This window comes from Xiphophorus hellerii, chromosome 6 (genome assembly GCF_003331165.1).
Source record: "Xiphophorus hellerii strain 12219 chromosome 6, Xiphophorus_hellerii-4.1, whole genome shotgun sequence".
Taxonomy (NCBI): domain Eukaryota; kingdom Metazoa; phylum Chordata; class Actinopteri; order Cyprinodontiformes; family Poeciliidae; genus Xiphophorus; species Xiphophorus hellerii.
The window spans coordinates 1,683,452-1,704,458 of NC_045677.1; the positions used below are offsets into that span (position 1 = coordinate 1,683,452).

At 40.8% G+C, this 21,007-nt stretch overlaps 2 protein-coding genes across 6 annotated transcripts in view; one reads left to right on the forward strand and one right to left on the reverse strand.

Moving 5' to 3' along the window:
• The window catches only part of LOC116721385 (uncharacterized), a 63,382-nt gene extending 46,218 nt beyond the window's left edge, over positions 1–17,164 (reverse strand). For 3 of the 5 annotated variants that reach the window (XM_032565065.1, XM_032565068.1, XM_032565066.1), the window contains exon 1: positions 12,088–13,176. In XM_032565065.1, the coding sequence (XP_032420956.1) occupies positions 12,088–12,123 (36 nt within the window). In that variant the 5' untranslated portion in view covers positions 12,124–13,176. Of the gene's footprint in view, positions 1–12,087; positions 13,177–16,845 lie in introns of those variants that run through there. The other 2 variants (XM_032565069.1, XM_032565064.1) reach the window with 2 other exon arrangements.
• A 2,431-nt stretch (positions 17,165–19,595) lies between these two features.
• agla (amylo-alpha-1, 6-glucosidase, 4-alpha-glucanotransferase a) overlaps positions 19,596–21,007 on the forward strand; it is a 121,362-nt gene continuing 119,950 nt past the window's right edge. The window contains exon 1 of the mRNA XM_032565093.1: positions 19,596–19,878. The gene's annotated coding sequence lies outside the window, so the exon portion shown is untranslated. The remainder of the gene's footprint in view (positions 19,879–21,007) is intronic.

Here is a 21,007-nt window from a genome sequence, read left to right on the forward strand (position 1 = left end):
TGTGTGTATATGTTTTATGATCTCAAGGTGGCAAATTGCCCCCAAAAAACATATTTTTCCATTAAATCTGGAACAAAATGCCTTGACTCTTTAATCAAGCATAGTGACTGTCATTCTAGGACTGCACACTTACTTTACAGTTTGCCTCACAACTAGCAAGCTAAATACTCTGGTAGTACACTATCAGATTCTGATACATTTTATTGGCCAAAATACATTTGATTATTGGTCAAAAATGCAGAGAAGCAGCTTTCAGCATCTATGCACCACAAATTTGGAACAAACTTCCAGAAAACTGTAAAACAGCTGAAACACTGACTTCCTTTAAATCTAGTCTAAAAACCCACCTGTTTAGGATTGTATTTGAAACGTAATCAATTACAAATTTATTGATGTAACTTTACTTAATGTTGTGTTTTGATTGTTGATTCTATGTTGCATTGTGTTTCTGTGTTTGATATGATGTAAAGCACTTTGAAATGTCTTGCTGCTGGAATGTGCTATACAAATAAAATTTGATTGATTGATTGATTGATACAAGTTGACTGCGGTGCACAGTGGTAGCAGTGTTGCCTTGTAGCAAGAGGTCTTGGGTTTGATTCCTGGCTCAGTGTCTTTCTGCAAGGAGTTTGCATGTTCTCATTGTGCATGCATGGGTTCTCTCCGGGTCCGGAGTCCAAAAACATGACTGTTAGGTTAATTGGTCTCTCTAAATTCTCCTTGGTGTAAGTGTGTGTGTGTGCATGGTTGTTTGTACTGTCTGTCTCTGTGTTGCCCTATGACAGACTAGCATCCAGGGTGTACCCCACCTCTCGCCCGGAACGTTAGCTGGAGACAGGCAACAGCACCTCGCCCGACAAGGGTGTTAGAAAATGGATGGATGAATAAATTGACTGGCAATGGAACTGGTTCTGCCTTTTTCTAAAAACTTACATAAAACAGCTAGTAAAATAGGAATTAGCAGTTTTAAACTCAATACAGTAGTTTGACCAACAAAAATAAAATCTAAAAAACAAATTTTGTTCTTCTTGAACAACTGTAAATCAGTGCAACGGTTTGCCCTACAAGAGTAAATAAAAATGATATTTTTCCCATCTAACAGATATCTTAGCTCCTCACTGAGTCATTTCAGTCTCACTTTCCATTTTTATGTGCTCCTGTCTCTCTCCCACTCTGACTCTCTGCATCATGATGTCCCTGCATGGCATTCATGGATTTACAACAGACACTACAGTAATACACAGTATCAGAATGTGAACTAACTAAAGATAAAACTGTATGTTTTTATCATACACAATGAGAATTTTAACAATTGATCTGCAGATGTGTAAGGACACTGGGTGGGGACCCGGAAATTCAACCACACACAGGAGTTGCAAAGGAAAAAAAGTTTAATTAAATTTTCAGATACTGATTGTGGCTCAGGATGTGGTCATCCAACACAGCACTGAGAAGAGAGGAGAGAAGGCTGGTGATGCACTGATAGAGGGGTAACTTAGAAATGTTCAGCTTAACTGACCTGTAGTGCAATGGACGGGTGGAGCAGAGAACCCAGGAAGATAAGGCTGCTGTGGAACCAATGAAATACTCCACAAGGAGATCCAACAGGCAACACCCAGGAAGGGACTAAGACGATAATCAGGCAGAGGTCATACACAGGAGAGCAGAGAGAGCAAACTTAGCTTGAGGGGCAGGCAATAGTTGGTGGTCGTGAGGCAAAGCTTGGGTCAGGGTCCAGAAATCCAGAACAGTTGGGATCCGTGAAGGGCTTGGCAGGGGGGGTCAATCCGTGGACAGAAAAGGGTCAAAGAAACACTTAAGGCTTTTAAGGAAACGCTGGATCTCTACTAGCTCGTGGCTGTCGATAATCTGGCAAGGAGGCAGAGGCTGAGAGGAGTTTAAGTAGGGCGGGGACCAGGTGGAACAGGTAAGCAATCAGCAGGCGTGGCAGGTGAACTGAATGAGTGTTTACACACAGCATGGACAGGACAGAACATGAATCATGACAGTAACAGGGACACGGGCCCTCTGGCCCGTATCCCTCCCAGTCCACCAGGTAATGTATGGACCGACCCCAACGTCTGGACCGAAGGAGACGGCGCACAGTGCAAGCAGGGCCTCCATCGATGAACCGGGTGGGAGGAGGGGTTCTGGAGTAGGGTATCAACCGTGAAGTGAAAACAGGTTTGACACGGGACACATGAAAGGTGGGACAAACCCTGAGAGTCTTGGGAAGGCGTAGCCAAACAGCCACAGGGTTGACCACTTTGGAAATCGGGAAGGGTCCTATGAAACGAGGAGCTAGTTTGCGGTTTTCAATCTGCAAAGGAAGGTCTTTGATGGATAGCCAGACTTCCTGTCCCTTGAGGTAGGTGGGTGCTGGGACTCTGCGACGATTTGCAAATCTGGAACATAAAGCAGAGGTCTTCAGAAGGGCCCTGCGGGCCTGACGCCATACCTGCTGGCACTTCAAAGCAGAGGCATGCGCAGAAGGAACTCTAATGGGCCGTTCTTGAAGGGACAACACAGGAGGCTGGTAACCGTAGACAGTGTAAAAGGGAGACAGGCCTGTAGAATTAGAAGGGAGAGAGTTGAGTGCATACTCCACCCATGGTAGGTTTTGTGACCAAGAAGAGGGATCATGTTCACAGAGCATATGAAGCTTGGTCTCCACTTCTTGGTTGATCCTCTCCGTTTGTCTGTTTGAGGGTGGAACCCCGATGATGGACTCACCGAGATACCCAGAAGACCACAGAATTCCTTCCAGAATCTAGAGACAAACTGAGGTCCCCTGTCAGAAACAATGTCTGTAGGCAGACCATGAAGGCGGAACACCTCCTGGGCCAGAATCCCTCCCAGCTCCTTGGATGAAGGCAGTTTGCGAAGTGGTATCAGGTGGGACATCTTAGAGAATCGATCTACGACTGTGAGAAGGACAGAATGGTTATTGGAAGAGGGCAAACCAGTCACAAAATCCATGGATATGTGGGACCATGGGCGGTGTGGAACAGGGAGGGGTCGTAGAAGTCCAGAGGGTGGCCGACGGGATGGTTTAGCCTGACAACACACTCTGCACGCCTTGATGAACTCAGTAACATCTCGTAGCATGGTTCCCCACCAGAAACAACTTCTGATCACTGATAGGGTCTTAGTGACTTCCGGATGACAGAAAAGTTTAGACTCATGGCAAAATGACAGTACCTCAGGAATTAGGTGCTCAGGGATGAACAGTCAATCTTTAGGACAGTTCTCAGGGATTGGGCTTTGTTGATGGGCTTCTCTTATTCTCTGCTCTAGGTCTAGCTTGGAAACTGCTAGCCACACAGATGTGGGGAGCACATAATCCTGCTGCTTAGCCCCTTGCCCCTCCTTCATAGTCTCATGAAGCCTGGAGAGTGCATCTGGCTTAGCATTCTTGCTCCCAGGTCTGTAAGACAGTGAAAAATTAAAACGACTGAAGAACAAGGCCCACCTGGCTTGCCTGGGGTTGAGTCTCCTAGCTGACTTGAGGTACTGCAGATTTTTATGATCAGTCCGAACCACGAAGGGTTCCTTAGCTCCCTCAAGCCAGTGCCTCCACTCCTCAAGTGCCAGTTTGACTGCCAGCAATTCACGGTCACCAACATCATAGTTGGTCTCTGAAGAAAACAGTTTTCTGCAAAAGAAGGCACATGGGTGAGTCTTGCCATCAGTGCACCTTTGACTGAGTATGGCTCCCACCCCTGAGTCAGACGCATCCACTTCAACAATGAATTGGCGGGAAGGGTCTGGTGAACAGAGGACAGGAGCAGAGGTGAAAGCCTTCCTAAGGTGATTGAAGGACAGAGCAGCAGTCTTACCCCAAACAAACTTGAACTTGGATGAGGTAAGAGCGTGAAGTGGAGAGGCCACAGAATTGAAATTACGGATGAACCGACGATAAAAGTTTGCAAACCCCAGAAATCTTTGGAGTTGTCTACGGTTTTGTGGGTGGGGCCAATTCTTGATGGTGTCCGTCTTGCTGGGATCCATGGAGATCCTGTTAGGGGAAATGATGAAGCCCAGGAATGAAGTGGATGGTTTGTGAAACTCACACTTTTCTGCCTTGATAAACAGGTTATTCTGCAGCAGGCGGAGAATGACAGAACGGACATGAGTTTGATGGGCTGTGAGATCCTTGAAGAAAATCAAAATGTCATCCAGATAAACATAAACAAAATGACCGACCATGTCCATGAGGACATCATTGACAAGTACAGCAGGTACTTTGGCTAAGTTGGGGAAGGACTCCTGTCCACTGATAGGGACAGAGTAGGGGACAGAAGCAGCTAAGAGGCAAGTGGAATGGCAAGATGGTGACCAGCCCAACACCTCGCCCTTAACCCAGTCAATGTGAGGGTTGTGTTTTCTTAACCAAGTGGCTCCCAAAATGACAGGGAGGTCAGGAGAATTAATTATTAGGAAGGAAATGAGTTCATGGTGATTCCCAGAAATACTGAACTTAATGGGACCTGTTTCATGGGAGACCTGATGAAGTATGTGGCCATCAATAGCCAAAACTTCCAGACACTTAGAGGTGGGAAGGAGTTTGATGCCAAGAGATTCAGCAAGACCGCGGTCCATGAACTCAGTGTCTGCTCCTGAATCTATAAAGACAGAAAGATGTTTGGTAATACCATCAGCTTGGAGAGTGGCCAGAACAGAGAAAGAAGAGAATTTCAATCGCTTTTGGCTCAGCAGGAACCTCTTACTGAGCTTGGTCTTTTGCTGGACACAGACGAAGTAGGTGACCCTCTCCACCACAATAGAAACAAAGGCCTCTCTTAAGTCTCCGCTCCCTTTCTTGTGGGGACAAGCGCGATCGGCCAATCTGCATCGGCTCCTCCGCCAGAGAGGTAGGTGATGAACTCAAAGGTGGAGCCGTGACTGATGGCTGTGGCCTGGGAACATGTTCAACATGGTAAGTACGACTGGAAGTACTCCTCTCCAACCTTCTCTCATGAAGCCTCATGTCAATCCTTGTGGCTAGAGTCTCCAGTTCCTGTAGATCCTTAGGGGTATCTCGAGTAGACAGTTCATCCTTTACCTCCTCACCGAGCCCCTGGTAGAAAGCATCACATAGTGCCTCATCGTTCCAGACACTTCCTGAAGAAAGAGCATGAAAGTCAATAATGTACTCGGTGACTCGCCTCCTGCCTTGTTTGAGTTTGAGCAAACCACGTGCAGCCTCCCTCTCAGGCAGAACTGGATTGAAGACCCTGATTAGTTCCTTGGAAAAGTCCTTGAAACGAAAACACATGAGAGAGTTCTTCTGCCACTCAGCAGTACCCCATAACTTGGCCTTCCCCGAGAGGAGGGAAATAGCATAGGCTACCTTAGCACGTTCAGTGGGGAAAGACGATGGTTGAAGTTCAAAGACAATTTCACATTGAGTAATAAAGGGACGACACTGACTCTGCTCACCCTTGAACACCTCTGGTGGAGACAGGCGGGGCTCATGAATGGGCGAGACCTGGTAAGCAGACGTAGAAGCCTTGGGGCTAGGAGAAGAGGCACTTTTTGGGGGAGAGGTGGAGGACATCTTATCAAGCATGGTCATCATTTCTTGCATGTTAGATTCCAGGCGGTTAATAGCACCTTCAACACTTGAACGCCACTCCTGTGTGGGTGACGGGTCCATAGTGGCCAGATTACTGTGTAAGGACACTGGGTGGGGACCCGGAAATTCAACCACACACAGGAGTTGCAAAGGAAAAAAGTTTAATTAAATTTTCAGATACTGGTTGCGGCTCAGGATGTGGTCATCCAACACAGCACTGAGAAGAGAGGAGAGAAGGCTGGTGATGCACTGATAGAGGGGTAACTTAGAAATGTTCAGCTTAACTGGCCTGTAGTGCAATGGACGGGTGGAGCAGAGAACCCAGGAAGATCAGGCTGCCGTGGAACCAATGAAATACTCCACAAGGAGATCCAACAGGCAACACCCAGGAAGGGACTAAGATGATAATCAGGCAGAGGTCATACACAGGAGAGCAGAGAGAGCAAACTTAGCTTGAGGGGCAGGCAATAGTCGGTGGTCGTGAGGCAAAGCTTGGGTCAGGGTCCAGAAATCCAGAACAGTTGGGATCCGTGAAGGGCTTGGCAGGGGGGGTCAATCCGTGGACAGAAAAGGGTCGAAGAAACACTGAAGGCTTTTAAGGAAACGCTGGATCTCTACTGGCTTGTGGCTGTCGATAATCTGGCAAGGAGGCAGAGGCTGAGAGGAGTTTAAGTAGGGCGGGGACCAGGTGGAACAGGTAAGCAATCAGCAGGTGTGGCAGGTGAACTGAATGAGTGTTTACACACAGCATGGACAGGACAGAACATGAATCATGACAGATGTATATATTATTATACATCTCAACTCTATTTACTGTGTAACCCATTTCTTATAGAAAAAGTTTTCACTCATTTATTTTAAAACCTCTCCTCAAGTCCTTTTCTTTTCATATCTCCTAAAAATTACCCTTATAGAAATAATGACAAAAATATTGAAAAGTAAAAAAAAAAAAAATCAACCTGACATCAATCCTCACCTGTTCTTTCTGGTTCTGTAATAATTAATATACTTTTTATGACTTCACACCCTGAAGCTCCACTTGACTCTCCTATCACTGACCTGTTCTCCTCATAATAAAATACTTTAGTTTATTTAAAAAGTAATAACTATAAACTATAAATGTTTTTACTTTCAACCTGAAGTTACTGCATCATCCAAGAACTCATCTGTAAAACACAGCATTTTAGAGACACAAGGACATCTATAGGTCAGCTGAAACTGGGGTCAAAACTGGGTCATCAGCAGGACAGTGCTCCCAGATATAGCAGCAGATCTAGTGGGCTAAGAAGAAGAATCAATGTGCTTCAAGATGTTGGATAGCTATCTAAGAGAGGTGTGCAGACCCTCAACAACATGAACTGAAGCAATATGTTTAAAAAATTAGTAGGCCATGGTTGCTAATGGACTAGATTTTTTACACAATACTTTCCCTTAGCCTCTCCTTGGGCTGTCACCTTATCGTGGTGGAGGGGTTTGAGTGCCCCAATGATCCTAGGAGCTATGCTGTCTGGTGCTTCACCCAAGGGAGACAGGTCCTAGATGAGGGACCAGACAAAGTGTAGCCCGAAGACCCCGATGATGAGTTATAACAATGGACTTGGTGTTCCCTCGCCCGGACGTGGGTCACCGGGGCCCCACTCTGGAGCCTGGTGGAAACACAAAAATCAGATCTGTATGATCTTCTTTCCCACCACAGCTCCACTTTTGATGGACATCTTGGACACACTGCAATGACGGAACATGTGATCAATACCAAAACCGTCAAGCCCATAAATCTTCCACCCTATTGCTCATCACCAACCAAAAAGCGTTTGATTGAGGATCAAGTGTGACAAATGCTGGAGGACAACATAATCGAACCCTCTACCAGTCCATGGGCTGCTCCAGTGGTGATTATGAATAGACCTGGTTCTGATCCAAGATTCTGTGTGGATTATAGGGGTTTTTAAACCCTTGGTTTACCAAGTCACACAAAAGGACTCCTATCCATTACCACAAATTGACGAATCCCTCGACTTTCTGGCAAGAGGAAAGTATATCTCAACCCTGGATTTGGCTCGAGGATATTGGCAAGTTGCTGTTTCAGAGGAATCCCGACCAAAAATGGCTTTTGTGTCTCACTGTGGCCTCTACCAGTTCCTTGTGCTGCCATTCAGCTTATGCAATGCGCCAGCGACATTTCAAAGGCTCATGAATTCTGTGTTAGCTGGCCTGATTTACAAAACATGTGTGGTGTACCTTGATGACATCATGGTGGCATCTCCCTCATTCGAGCAGCACTTGAAAGATTTGGAGGAGGTCCTGAACAGACTCAAAGCAGCTGGCCTCACTTTAAAACTGAAAAAGTGTCAGTTCTGTCTGAGTGAGTTCACATTTTTGGGTTATCGCATCACACCTGCAGGCATAAAACCTGACCATGATAAAATCAAAGCTGTCGTTGATTTTCAGTCACCATTTACAGTGAAACAGGTCAGACAGTTCCTGGGACTCACTGGCTGTTATCGGCGCTTTGTCGAGGATTATGCACGGCATGCTGACCCACTCCATAAGCTCACAAAGAAAGACGCTGTTTTTCACTGGGATGACAAATGTCAGCAAGCCATGAATGTTTTAAAAGACCAAAACACGTCAGCCCCTGTGTTAAGATTTCCAGACTTTGCTAGACCCTTCTATGTTCATGTTGATGCCTGTGATCTAGAACTGGGCGCTGCTTTGATGCAAAAAGATGAAGAAGGCCGAGATATTGTGGTCTCATATGCAAGTTGTTCTCTACACAAGGCTGAAAAACCATACTCAACCCCTGAAAAAAAATGTTTGGCCATCATTTGGGCTCTGGAACACTTCGGGCCATATGTTGAGGGCCTTCACGTGACTGTTTTCACAGACCACAACAGCCTTAGGTGGCTTATGTCTTGTCCAAACCCCTCTGGCCGGCTGGCTAGATGGTCATTGAGACTACAAGACTTTGACTTTTCAATTGTCCACAAGCCAGGACAACACAATGCAGTTCCTGATGCTCTTTCCAGGAATACCCTGCTAAATCAAAGTGACACGCCCACTGATATCATGCCAGAACATGGTGTTATAGGCAGTTTGGACCTCCGTTCCCTGCCCCCAGTGTTATTGTCAGATCGTTCGCACATGAGGCAGCTACAAATGGACGACCCTGTGACGGGACAGATCCTCTTAGACATTGAATCAGACTCATCAGTTCAAATGGACAGTAAATGCCATGAACAATATACTGTCTACGACAATTTGCTGTATTACAGGGACCGAAAGACTGTGTGAGGCTTGTACCCATTAAAATAACTTAAACTTTTTGCCCCAACAACTCTTCATAGAACCCTGCTGAGCTATTACCGTGACCACCCCACTGCTGGCCATCTCGGTGTTTCCAAAACACTAATGAGACTACGACACAGGTTCTTTTGGCCTGGCATGGCAGGTGATGTCAAACGTTATGACTTCTTGCTCAGTCTGCCAACTCACAAAACCAAGTCAACAGGAACAAGCTGGTCTCATGGTCCCTATTGTGCCCCAAAAACCCTGGGAATACACAGGAGTGGACTTTGTGGGTCCCTTGCCCCGTATTTAATCAGGGAATGCTTATTTGCTGGTCTTTGTGGACTATTTTTTGAAGTGGATTGAGGTATGTGCAGTTAGAGAGGCCACAGCTCAGGTCGCAGCTAGCAAGTTCTTGAGTGAAATATTTACTAGGCATGAGGGAGATGTCACAAACAACATAGCCAGTGGATCTTTTTAAACGTTTCATTTTTAATCCTATGGCTCTTCAACATTTATGTCAGCTTTCAGGGATTAATCATTGCTTTGAGATCTACTTGAGAGCTACTTCGATCTTCCTTTGACGAGTTTCAACCTCTGAAGCAACACATAAATCAGGACAAGTTCTGCGTAATTTACATGTTTTGGTGATTTTGCAGATGAATGTAAAAAAAAAAAGGCAACATACCATGTTAGACCAATAAAAGTCTTTCTAATTAGTTATTCCCGAGATCTTAATGGGTGTCTTAAGGAATCGGATAGTATTTTTGCAAAAATTTGTAGTTTTTTAAGCTTATCACATTGTTTACTTCCTGGTTCAGTAAATGAGTCCTAAAAAGCCACGGCCACACAATCATCAGTCTTTCCCAGCTGCCGCCACCAGTTAATTTAGCCACCAGTTAATCCATAACACTGGTTTATGAGCTTTTTGTGTGTCTGTGTGTGGTATGGCGAACTGAAAAGCTGACGGGTTACCCGTTTGGACAACTGTTTCACCCACCACTGGTGCATTCACACCAATTATGTAATGATGATAAAACCTTCATACATACACGGTGTTTTAATACCGTCGATCTCTGTATTCAGCTGTTCTTAGGTCAGCTGTTCACATGGCTGTTTTATTCTTTGGGAAATTAATAATTTAGTAATGTATTTTTCTTTTAAGGATTTTTGAGGATAAATACATAAACAGCAATAAAAATCAAAACAGCAACAATAATGATAGCATTTTAATCATAAAATAATATGCAGTGCAAATCTTCTTTGAAGGGGTCTGGATAGGGGGGCGCTGGTCCAAAAAAGGTTGAGAAACACTGCCCTAGTTGATAAAATCCAGTTCCATTATAGTTCTATTTCTTCAAGACCAAATAGAGCTCAACAAATAAAGTTATTTAAAAAAAAAGTTTTAGCAGAATGAGAGCAAGTGGTGCATCTTTAAGCTGAATCTCAAGTTCTTCTGGAGATACTGGCCAGCTGCCACCATTTCCAAACAGCATCAATTAGGAGCTCTGAAACAGAGAGGTTAGGAAAGGCCTTGGGCAGTAACAGTACATTTAAAAAGAAAATCTTTCTGGATACACTCTACTTTCTTAATGATGCTGCACAATGGACCATGTTCACATAGAAACATTCACTTACAGATAACAGCACATAAACATGTCAATACAGAGAGCAGATTAAAATAGCCTTCATGACCTATAAACTAAAGCCTTTCTATTGTTGCCATGGCAGCGCCACATCGGCAGTGAGTGGGTATCCAGATTATTATGGTCTGTGTTTCCAGCCATGTGCTGGTGACAGATGGAACAAGTTTCTATGGTAACACTAAGTATAAATGCAGAAGAGGACAAGCTGCTAAAGTAATTTTCTTCTTAGTGAGGTCACAACTATGAGGAGAAAAATCAAACTACTCACATGTAACACTATTATTCTGAACTGAATCCTACCCATTCACTTCTAAAGTAAATGAGCTGACATCCTGAATGATGTTCTTTAACTGCAAGAAGGCGTTTTTCCATCTAAAATTAGAAACATGGCTGCATGAAAGTGTCCCAAACATTGCCAGAAAAATACATCAGAGGTGCAACACAAAATCTATGATTAAGCAACTTTTCTTTAAGCCTAAAGCAGTGTGATGCATTATTTAAACTGAACTGGCAAAGGAATACACCCTTTAACTCTAATCTTACATGGCTTCGAAACTATTTTCTTAGAATGTAATTTCTAGCAGCCATTTGAACAACAACGTCTGATCTGATTAGATGAAGAAATTGTCTCTATTTAAAGTTGGAATTTGGGGCAAAGCAAAATTCACAAATACATATTCTCTCCTTCTATTCCTCTCCTTCATGACTTGGTAGAGATCTTCTCTACTGCTGAAATTAACTGTTTGTTTTTCAGATTTATTTTGGGAATTTAACCAACACCTGGTTATTTATTTAATTACTCCAAATAAAAAATATATTTTAATTACATATATTTAGATTTCAGAGGTGCTCCTTGTTTTCCATGAAGGAGGTATTTTTTTATCATTTCCCTACAATAATTACACAAACTCAACAGACAAAAAAAAACATTTTTAAAAATCCCTTCTAAGAAATGCACCAAATGTATTTGTGAGTGAAAATTAAAAGTAAACATTAAAAGGTTTCAGTTTCACAAAATACAAAGACGGTATGTTGCATAAATGTTTGGCTGTGGAAGTGAATTTTTCAATATCGCTATCAAGCTAATTTTCTATTAGCAGCTTCACAAATCTTTTCGATAAACATTAAATTACGAATGAAAATGCGAATATACATTTATCTTGGCTTTTTTTCTTTTCTTTTTATTTTATCTTTCCCTGAAGGATAAGTCTTTTGTGCAACATTGTTTTGCTAATTTATCTTCCACCTTAGCTTTGGAGGTTTGGATGAGCACGGCACATTGTATGGCAGCTCAAATTACCGATGAAGCGTGACCTATTGTAGCCACCAGGGGTCCACCAAGGGTATTACATAAGAGCGTGTCGGAAATTCGGGACCAGCTCATGACACGAGTACACAAGCCCAGAAAACCATGCTTTTGATTATGCCGTAAGGGAGAGAACCTTCCTCGCGCATCATTCTCAAAATACCACCAAGCGTCTCTAATTCTGTCCCCGCACACAGAAAAGGCACAGAAGTCATTACCACGCTTTGTCCTCACCAACTTCATGTGTTTCGTGGGTTTCTGTATCTACCTACCAGCAGCTTCCAGCAAAGCAGCCAAAACGAAATCATTTCCAGACGGCCACGGCGCGCGCATTCGTCTCTCCCTCTTCCCAACGGCAGCGCGAGTAGCCAGGCGGCCACTCGCTGCGGGAGGTGGAACGCATATGAAACTCACGGCCACGGCGCGTGTTTGTGTGAGACGGAGATAGGTAGAGAGAGAACAGAGAGAGAGAGGATGTATCGACGTATGCTATTCCGCTGCAGGTGAATTAGAGCAGAAAAGATAAATCTCTATTGACAGGCTATTGTATCTCTTTCTGTCCTCGTTTTTTCTCTCACTGACGCACTACATCCCGCATTACCACCCTCCAATTAACCTTTTTCGACAAGTAGGATGTAGAAATAAAATATTTTAGCCCTCCCTCAACTATGATTTATGTTACATAGAAAGCTGTCTTGCCAAAGTCAAGAAAAACAGAAATATAACTTTTGCTTTAAAAAAATGGTATTATCAAAGCAATACACCAACAAATACAAAATTAAAATTAGATTTGTTGGCATAAAGAACTTATGAGATCAAAGTTTATCAATTATATTTGCTACAAATTTTTGTTGGATTCTTTCAACTTCCTTTTGTCCACTTCACTTTTTCCCGATACTTTAGTCGCTCCCTTATGCAACTGGGTCAATATTAATAGTTGTATATTTACACAAAATGTGTTCTTTAATGTATTTTCCACTTATACTTGACTGTTCTTGTGTTCTTCTGTGTCTACTATAAGAGGTTTGGTCCTCCAGCTCCGCCTTACTTTCTTCTTTTGTTCAGTATTCTCCAGGACTATTATAAATATTAAGTTATTAATTTCCTCTTCCCTTTTGTTATTCATTTCACTGAGGAGAGGCAAGTTTTATAATCCTTTCATTTATATTGTTCAAATGTTTATTTTTCCTTCTGTATTAATGATAGATGTTTGGATATTTTTATTTGAGTTGCTATTACGCCTTCATAACATTTTATGCATGCTAACACTATTATTTTGTATAGATCAGGTTGGAGAACTGGAGCACATGCTATGTGCTACTGCTAATATCTCCTGATTGACAGTTTAAATAAACGGAGACCGCCTCCAAACCCAGACTTGGTGTCTTGTGGTTTGTCCGCTCACCACGTAATACACACAACGCAGAAGTCCATCAGTAACATTTACTTACCTTTCTATACATTCTTTGTGTAAATAAATACATTTTTCTAAAAGTAATTTATTTACAGATAACTTTTTTCATTTTCCTCAGTATTTTTAACCTACTCATTTCTCTGGCCTCTTTCTGTTTCCGTGTTATATTTCTATGATCTCATCTCCACACTGTTAAAAAATAAATAAAAGACACCGGTCTCTAATTGTCTCTACCGGCAGCTGTGGATGTCAGAATTTTACTGTATAAATATGGTAAAGTTTAATAAAATATAAAAAATATAAAAAATATTTAATAAAATACGGAAATACCCTATTTAGTAAAAAATACGGTATTTTGTGGTTGCCACACTGTAAAAAAAAAAAAAAAGGCTCTATTTTATGATAAAATACTGGCAGCTGTGGTTGCCAGAACTTTACCATCTTTATACAGTAAAATTCTGGCAACCAAAACTGCCAGTATTTTACCGTATTGGCTGAAATACGGTAAAATACCTTAGGGATAAAATAGATACATCAATCTGTCTCATGACTTCATTGATGCATGTACTGTATGTGAAATTTGTCAACTGGTAGTGGTGGTCTAACACGAGCTGCAGAAGTCGGTGTGTGCGCTTTGTGTATGTGCATGTGTGAAAGAATGGGCTCTTTGCACGTAAGGCGCTGATGTCATATCTGCATGAGCGAAATGCAGCTTTCTTTCTTCCGTTTTCAGTTACCATGACGGCTAGAAAAGACAAGGTCGGATTTCAGAAGCAAATAAAGCAATACCATGAACAATGTTGTCTTTAATATATAATGGGCTTTTAATTTTTCTTGGATTTACAAATGACCCTGAATTAAGAAGACTGTGGCTTTTAAATATTCGTCTCGACAATATTTAAAAGCGGCACAGCAAAGTTTGCAGCCTTCACTTCACTCCGGATCAGCTTTTTCAGCCTACAACTACCGGGGAGAGTGAGTTTATGGGAACAAGTGAACCGACTATAGAGCCAGACAGCCGAGCAACTGATCCGCCTGTACACACTGCTGTAAACACCATTCTATTTGAGCTCTTCACAAGAAGCATGCAAAAGTAATTAAACGAAATAACACGGAGACCTTAAGGAACACGGCCATATTTTTCTACTTTGAACTTGAACAGTCAGCTGAACTCGAACTCTGACACCAGTGCTGCCCTACTGCGAAGCCATTGGGCTTTTTGTGCTTCTTTATGCTTCTGAAGCAAAAGCCCAAACCGTAACCCCATTACTTGGTCTCTGTTTGACACCAACGACAATAAAACACACATAATATACTTGAAAATAAATATAAAATAAAGTAAAAACATTGTCCGTTAGAATGGATTAAAATGTTTAGATACTTAAATAGCACATTTTTTTAATGAAAATGTCCAAGAATATTTCCTACTAGCATAAGCTATAGTTAATGTTAGCCACAAAGTTCAAAGAAAGTAAAACTCAACTTCATATCTGTGAATGTATAACGAGGAGTACATCTTAAAACCTTTCTCCAGCTTACTTGTTGGGGCTTCTGATAGATGTACATTATTGTTACCTTGGCCACGCCCTGCAAACACCTAGTGTAAAATTCCATTTTCAATAGACCCTTAGCGACCGAGCCGCTTATCCCCGTACGCGGAGGCTAACGTGCAAAGAGCCCATTAGAACCAATGCACTATCCCACAGTGACCTTGCTAACAGGTCTCTTTCATAACATGAAAACAAAAGAACAGATTGATTCACCCTGTTGGCAAAATCCATTGAATGCAATGCATTCAATGGATTTATGTATCAAAAGAACATTTTTGATACATCTCATGAACATGTTATTAGACCCATCCAGGTTAAAATGGAATCAAGTGATAGATATCTGTAACTTTAAGTCTGACCATCCATCTGTCCATCTCCTGAGCCAGCTTAATGCTGTGTGAGTTCATGGAGGGTGGCTGGTGGCTGTCTCCAGTAGTCGATGGAGGTTGAGGCCAGGGGGTCTTACACTCTACTCGATCCCTGGACACATCAATTTATGAGCTGATTTTTTTTTATCCATAAGCTATCTTTTTTATTTTTATGTTCTTAATGATTGTTCAAATTCAATTTCAATCTGTGTACTAATCTTTTTCTTGGTTTTACTCAGGTTATATTAAATTGGGCAGGTGATATTTTGGTTTCCCTGATTTGCAGTACTTCTTTATGTTTAAACTCTATTTCCATTGTCTTCCATTTGTTCTTTCTTCATCACTGACGCAAGACCAGTTCAGAGGTGTAGGAACAACCTCACATTTTTCTGAAACAACTTGAATTCATCCATCATTGTCAATTAACTGGACAGGATAACTATCTCCATCACTCTTTCAGTTAAATGAGGCCACACCATGTCCATTTGCTTTAAAACTTTTTGAACTACTTTGAATAATTCATTGAGCATACTTTACTGTTTAATTACTAGGATCACTTGGAATGTATGCGTGATTGAATTGAAAATATTTTTTTCCCCTTTTTCTTTGTAAAGTGCCTTGAGACGATATTTGGTGTGAATTGGCGTAGCTATGTAAAACTGAATTGAAAATGATTTGAACCATGTACAGGTTGTCAGTCTATCACAGAGGACCACAACACAAACAATCTACACAGTGCACCACCATGAAACTGCTGATTTGTCTCATTTATATTTAAAATATCAAAATATAATTTCCAACATTATATGGAAATTATATTTTGAGTTAAAAACAAATAAGCATTTTTTAATGTTTAGTTTTAGGTTTATTTCAGACCTTTGTAAGAACAAAGCAATCAGATGGAAAGACAACAAAGCAGAATCAGCTAAATAAATAACATGAACTAATAAATCTTCAAGACATCTCCTCTGCCCATTATTCAACAGTTTCTTGTTTGAAAATTAGTGGATATAAGTAAACACTTCCACCCCTTATGCCTGTTAGCATCTACTCTGCTCAAACAAAATGCCAGTTAAAACAATAAATGACCTATGAATTATATTGCAAATTAAATAAATGTATACCATATTTTAAATTTAATAATCAATTTGTGTCATCATTCCTATGTTGATCATAAACCATCCCTTTATATATTATTTTAAACTGCTTTAGGCTTACACATCATTTCAGTTCAGCCTTTAAACTATTCCAGAGCCAAACTCCACATATGGACACACAAAAGGTTCTTGTTGCATGTGCTGGTAATACTTTAAAATTTAAATTACCCCTCAAATCATATCCTCCTTCTCAAACCTTGAACCTGGAGAAGCTAAGCCACAGAAGATACACAGATTATACCCCAAGATACAGAACAACTGGAAATGAATTAAATAAATAATAAAAGAAATAAAATTTAAAAAAAACACAACTAAGACACACTAAGCTTTTGGTCATCTTAGTGGTGAATGACTGACAGATGTAAACTAGAATAATTTTTTCCTGCATCATTCCCACCAATATTTTTGTCTTAAATGTGTAAATGAAACTAAATATATAAATCTCTGTCACAGAAAACATTCAGTGATCAAGCTAGCATGCTTAAAGAGAGAAAAACAACTTTTAAGTCAAAAAACAAATGGAACACTGATAGACTCTTACCTGCTCTTCCAGCTGTAGAATGTATGATCTCACCTGGCTCAGAATAGATTTGCTCTTTGTTTGTGCATTTCATCTTCCAATGTCATTCTCTCCTCCCCCTTTTATATATCCCACTATCCCTCTCTCTTTCCCCGTCATACACAAATCTCAGAGCCAGCGGGTACATACTGAATATGTGTAGGCAGCGTCCAATCAGGAAACGGCAGCTTTGGTAACATGCGCCACACACACATGTTTAGCCTGACTTGATCACATGGAAACTATTATGGGATGGATACAGGCACACATAATATTGTCTCCACCCAGCTACTCTCTCTCTCTCATTAATACACACAGCCACAGATGCTGTCACACAAGTCAAGTACAGCTGTCATTTGTGACCATTTTATCTAACCAAAGGATTAGTATTTCCTTTCCTTTTTTGCACCAAGGTTCTCACATAGCCAGTTTTTCCCTTTTTCTTGTGCTTTATATTGCCTTCAAGCTTCTACTGCATGTCATAATTTACATACGAGGGTGTCTGAATTAAGAATGTTATGCAAGGTTTGGATGAACACATTTATCTGGCACAGATTAAATCAGAGTGCTGATATTTCCCCCTACAAAACTGCCACATTCATATTTTTCCATGTTTTGTTAGAAGTCCTCATTTACAATAATGAAGCGGACCCTTAAAACGATCTTCCTCATTCAACATCCTCAGTGTGATCAAATCAAAAATCAAATTTTATTTGTATAGCAGATTTCAGCAGCAAGGCATTTCAAAGTGCTTGCAAAGTGTGATCAGGATTTGTGGATGAGGGACAGATGAAGAACAAAACAGCCTTTGGCCAAACATCATTGTACCAAAGCCATAGTGAACACATGGCTCTGGCACAAAACCACGTAAATATTAAGTAGGATATAATAGATATAACAATCTAGGCCTTTTATAAAACAATATTTTTTCCATAACATTTTTCTGCTTTTCTTTAAATATAATTTAGCTGACCTATAGAACACTAATGTCACTCAGTGCAACCATAGACATTCCAACATATCCTGACATTGTAAGGTTAATTATGCAAACATGTGTGCAGGTGTCTGAAGTGAACGGTCTTCTGGTTGGCTTCCAGAAGACCGTGGAGATGTCTGATTGGTGGACTGCTGGAGGTAATTGATTTAAAAAAAAAAACTGACATAGACTTCCTGCTATGCATCTTCAGCTTATCTTAACTGTGCACACCATTTCTTTGCTATACACCTTTGTAAAAGTTCTTAGAGTTTGTAGGAGTGAGCTGCCGTTTGCTTAGTTTTCTCATGGTTTTGTCATTTGGTTATTCACTTTCAAATAAGCAAGTTTTAGTTAATGTGACAACACAAAGGTATGAAATAACTTGATACTCCTGCCCCTTAAAATGCACCTCTTAGGGTAACAAGGTGTCAGTGCCACCTTGGGAATTGCACCCAAAGAAATGAGTACCAGTAAGGCACTCAAGGTTTGAAAACCAATGAGAACAAGAGTTTATTCCACAAAATGTTACATTTTATTGCTCCATGTTTTGTTTAAAAGACATTTAAAATTTAAATAAGCTACAATAGGACGGGAAAGGGAAATGAGCAGCACTGAGACCTACCAGCAGGGCGAGGGCAGTCCAAGTGTGGGAAACTGGTTCCTGAAAAATAAACAAATGGAAAAAAAAAACAAAAAAAACTACCCCAACCACTTGTGAACATGCACTCGACCATGAAGAAACCCCAACACCGCTCAGTCGCACAGCACAAAGGACGAGTGCCCCTGTGATACACCAGAAAGTGGGAGATTGTAATAATCATTTGTTTATATAGTCAAGAAAATTTAAGGGTATAAGCCACCACATAAATTATTAGTATTACGATGCATTATATATGTTTTTTTAGAGTGAAATTGACCAAAATACCACATCAAATTAAAGAAAAAAAAAGAACCAAATTATAGACAACGTTTCACCAGGAGACCTAGAGTGAGGAGCCCCGCCCCCTCGTGCCTCAGACAGAGTTTGGGGAAGAAGACGGAGGTCGTTCTTTCGTTTGCTAAAGCTGTTCTTGTTTACAGGTTACTAGTGTGAAACTGGTGGAAACTGTCCCTGCTAAAATGTAAATTTACAAGTTCATTTGGTGCTGATTTTGTAATTACATGCTAGACGTGCTTAGACGTTCAAGGGAAAAAGAGTGATTTTGTTTCATAATTACGGTTTTTAGCTATAACGGCCGTTATAGAGTTTGCTACATGTATCTAAACTTCGATCCACTCCCCGACCCAACCTTATTAAGGTTACGGTGGTATCCTGACGTGTTGTGTTATCTTTTGATAGGAAGTGTTAAAGTTACTCTCTGTTACATGTACCGGAAATCAGTTCTCATCAGTTTCAAACATTTATTATAGACGTTACCACTTTTCCCCTACTACCCTGTAATTGATTCTACTGTACTAGCTTAAGCTAGATCTAGTCATCTAAATATGCCCATATTAAATTATAGAACTAATAATATGATTACATTTTTCAGAGTTATTACAATTCAAAGAAATTAGTAGCCTTAAAATTTCACTGCACTTGAGAAATAGGTTTTCTTTTTATGTAAATCTGTAAGATTTAAATTGATTGTCGAATTGTTTTGATTTGGCCCTTGGATGCTGTCACAGCTGGTAGGGGCTGATGTTGTTTATTGAAGTAGATGGAATATGGTTGTTTTGGAGCAATGGAAGGACACATGGACATGAATGCACAAAGGAATGTTCAATGTATGATTGCATTATTTCATGATTTTGACAATTTGTAATAAAGAGACAGAGTTTGGGAAAGAAGACGGCGGTTGTTCTTTCGTTCGCTAAAGCTGTTCTTGTTTACAGGCTTCCCACTCGGAAGAAAGGAGAGGCAGAGACAAAACAAAACAAACATCAATTGTTACAACTGTTTCAATACAGCTGAGACGTTTAACACCCCTGGAGAACCGCCACCACCTTCTGCTCTCAGCCTGGACACAAACAAATTAGGGTGGGATTAAACAAAGCAAGTAAGTACTACTACAATATAGACATGGACAAGTACTAAAATGAAGTCATCTCAACTTCAGACATACAGTACAGACCAAAGGTTTGGACACAACTGTGTGTCCAAACTTTTGGTCTGATATATTGTGAAAATCCGGTAGAAATGATGCACTAATCAAGTCATGTTTACATAGAAACAACGCGCTGCCAGGCTTTGTTTGTGAGACTTGCGGTCACATGGGTTGGTTGTGGGCGGAGCTTGGTAAGGTCCATTGCATGGGTCTCTGCTTCATTTGTGTCGGTTTTCAAAATAAAAGCGTGATGAGCCGTGCTGCTTCATGGCATGGGTTATTCTATTTGATCGCGCATCAGAGGAGTATTTGTCTTCAGCAGTGGCCGAAATAAAAGGAACCTTTTATACTTCATGTATAAACGGTATAAAAGGTGCCTTTTATACATGAAGGAACAACAATTTTCTCAATTGTTGATTATGGTATATGACTTTATATTTGTGTGTTTTTATTATGTAAATCACTTTGAAACGGCATTGTTGTTGAAATGTGCTACACAAATAAACTTGATTGAAATGAAGCCAGCAAGAAGAAAAAATCTGACATCTGGGAAGACTTCGAGATGATCGCTCACAAGATTCTTAAATAAAAGTAATTAACCCCTTCACCTCCAAAATTCTCACCTTCTTGAATTTTCCACTATTTCTTTGTTCTGCAAAAATATATCAGTCTTACACAGCAGAAACAGAGTTAAAGCTGTTGGAAGAATAAAATTATGGCCTGATGAGTACAAATGTAAGGGATCAGATCCAACTAGAAATCCAAGAAAAAGAGAATTTTTGAAGAATTTTAGTTTTTCAAGAGGCAAATCAAAAATCAAAGAATACTAACCGCCCCAACAAGCACCGCACTCCGAATACACTAAAACAAATTCTATTATCAAATCAGTCAATGACAAAAGAAAAGAGCCACTGACAGTCAACATATACCAGGATTGACTACAAATAATTTAATAACTAAAAAAGATTAGTTAAATAGGATTTAATTGACTCTCCTGTTACTAAACATGAGTTTGACAAAAACATTGTGACAATATTGCATTTACTAATTTTTTGAAGTATGTCTATCTGAGTGACAAGGC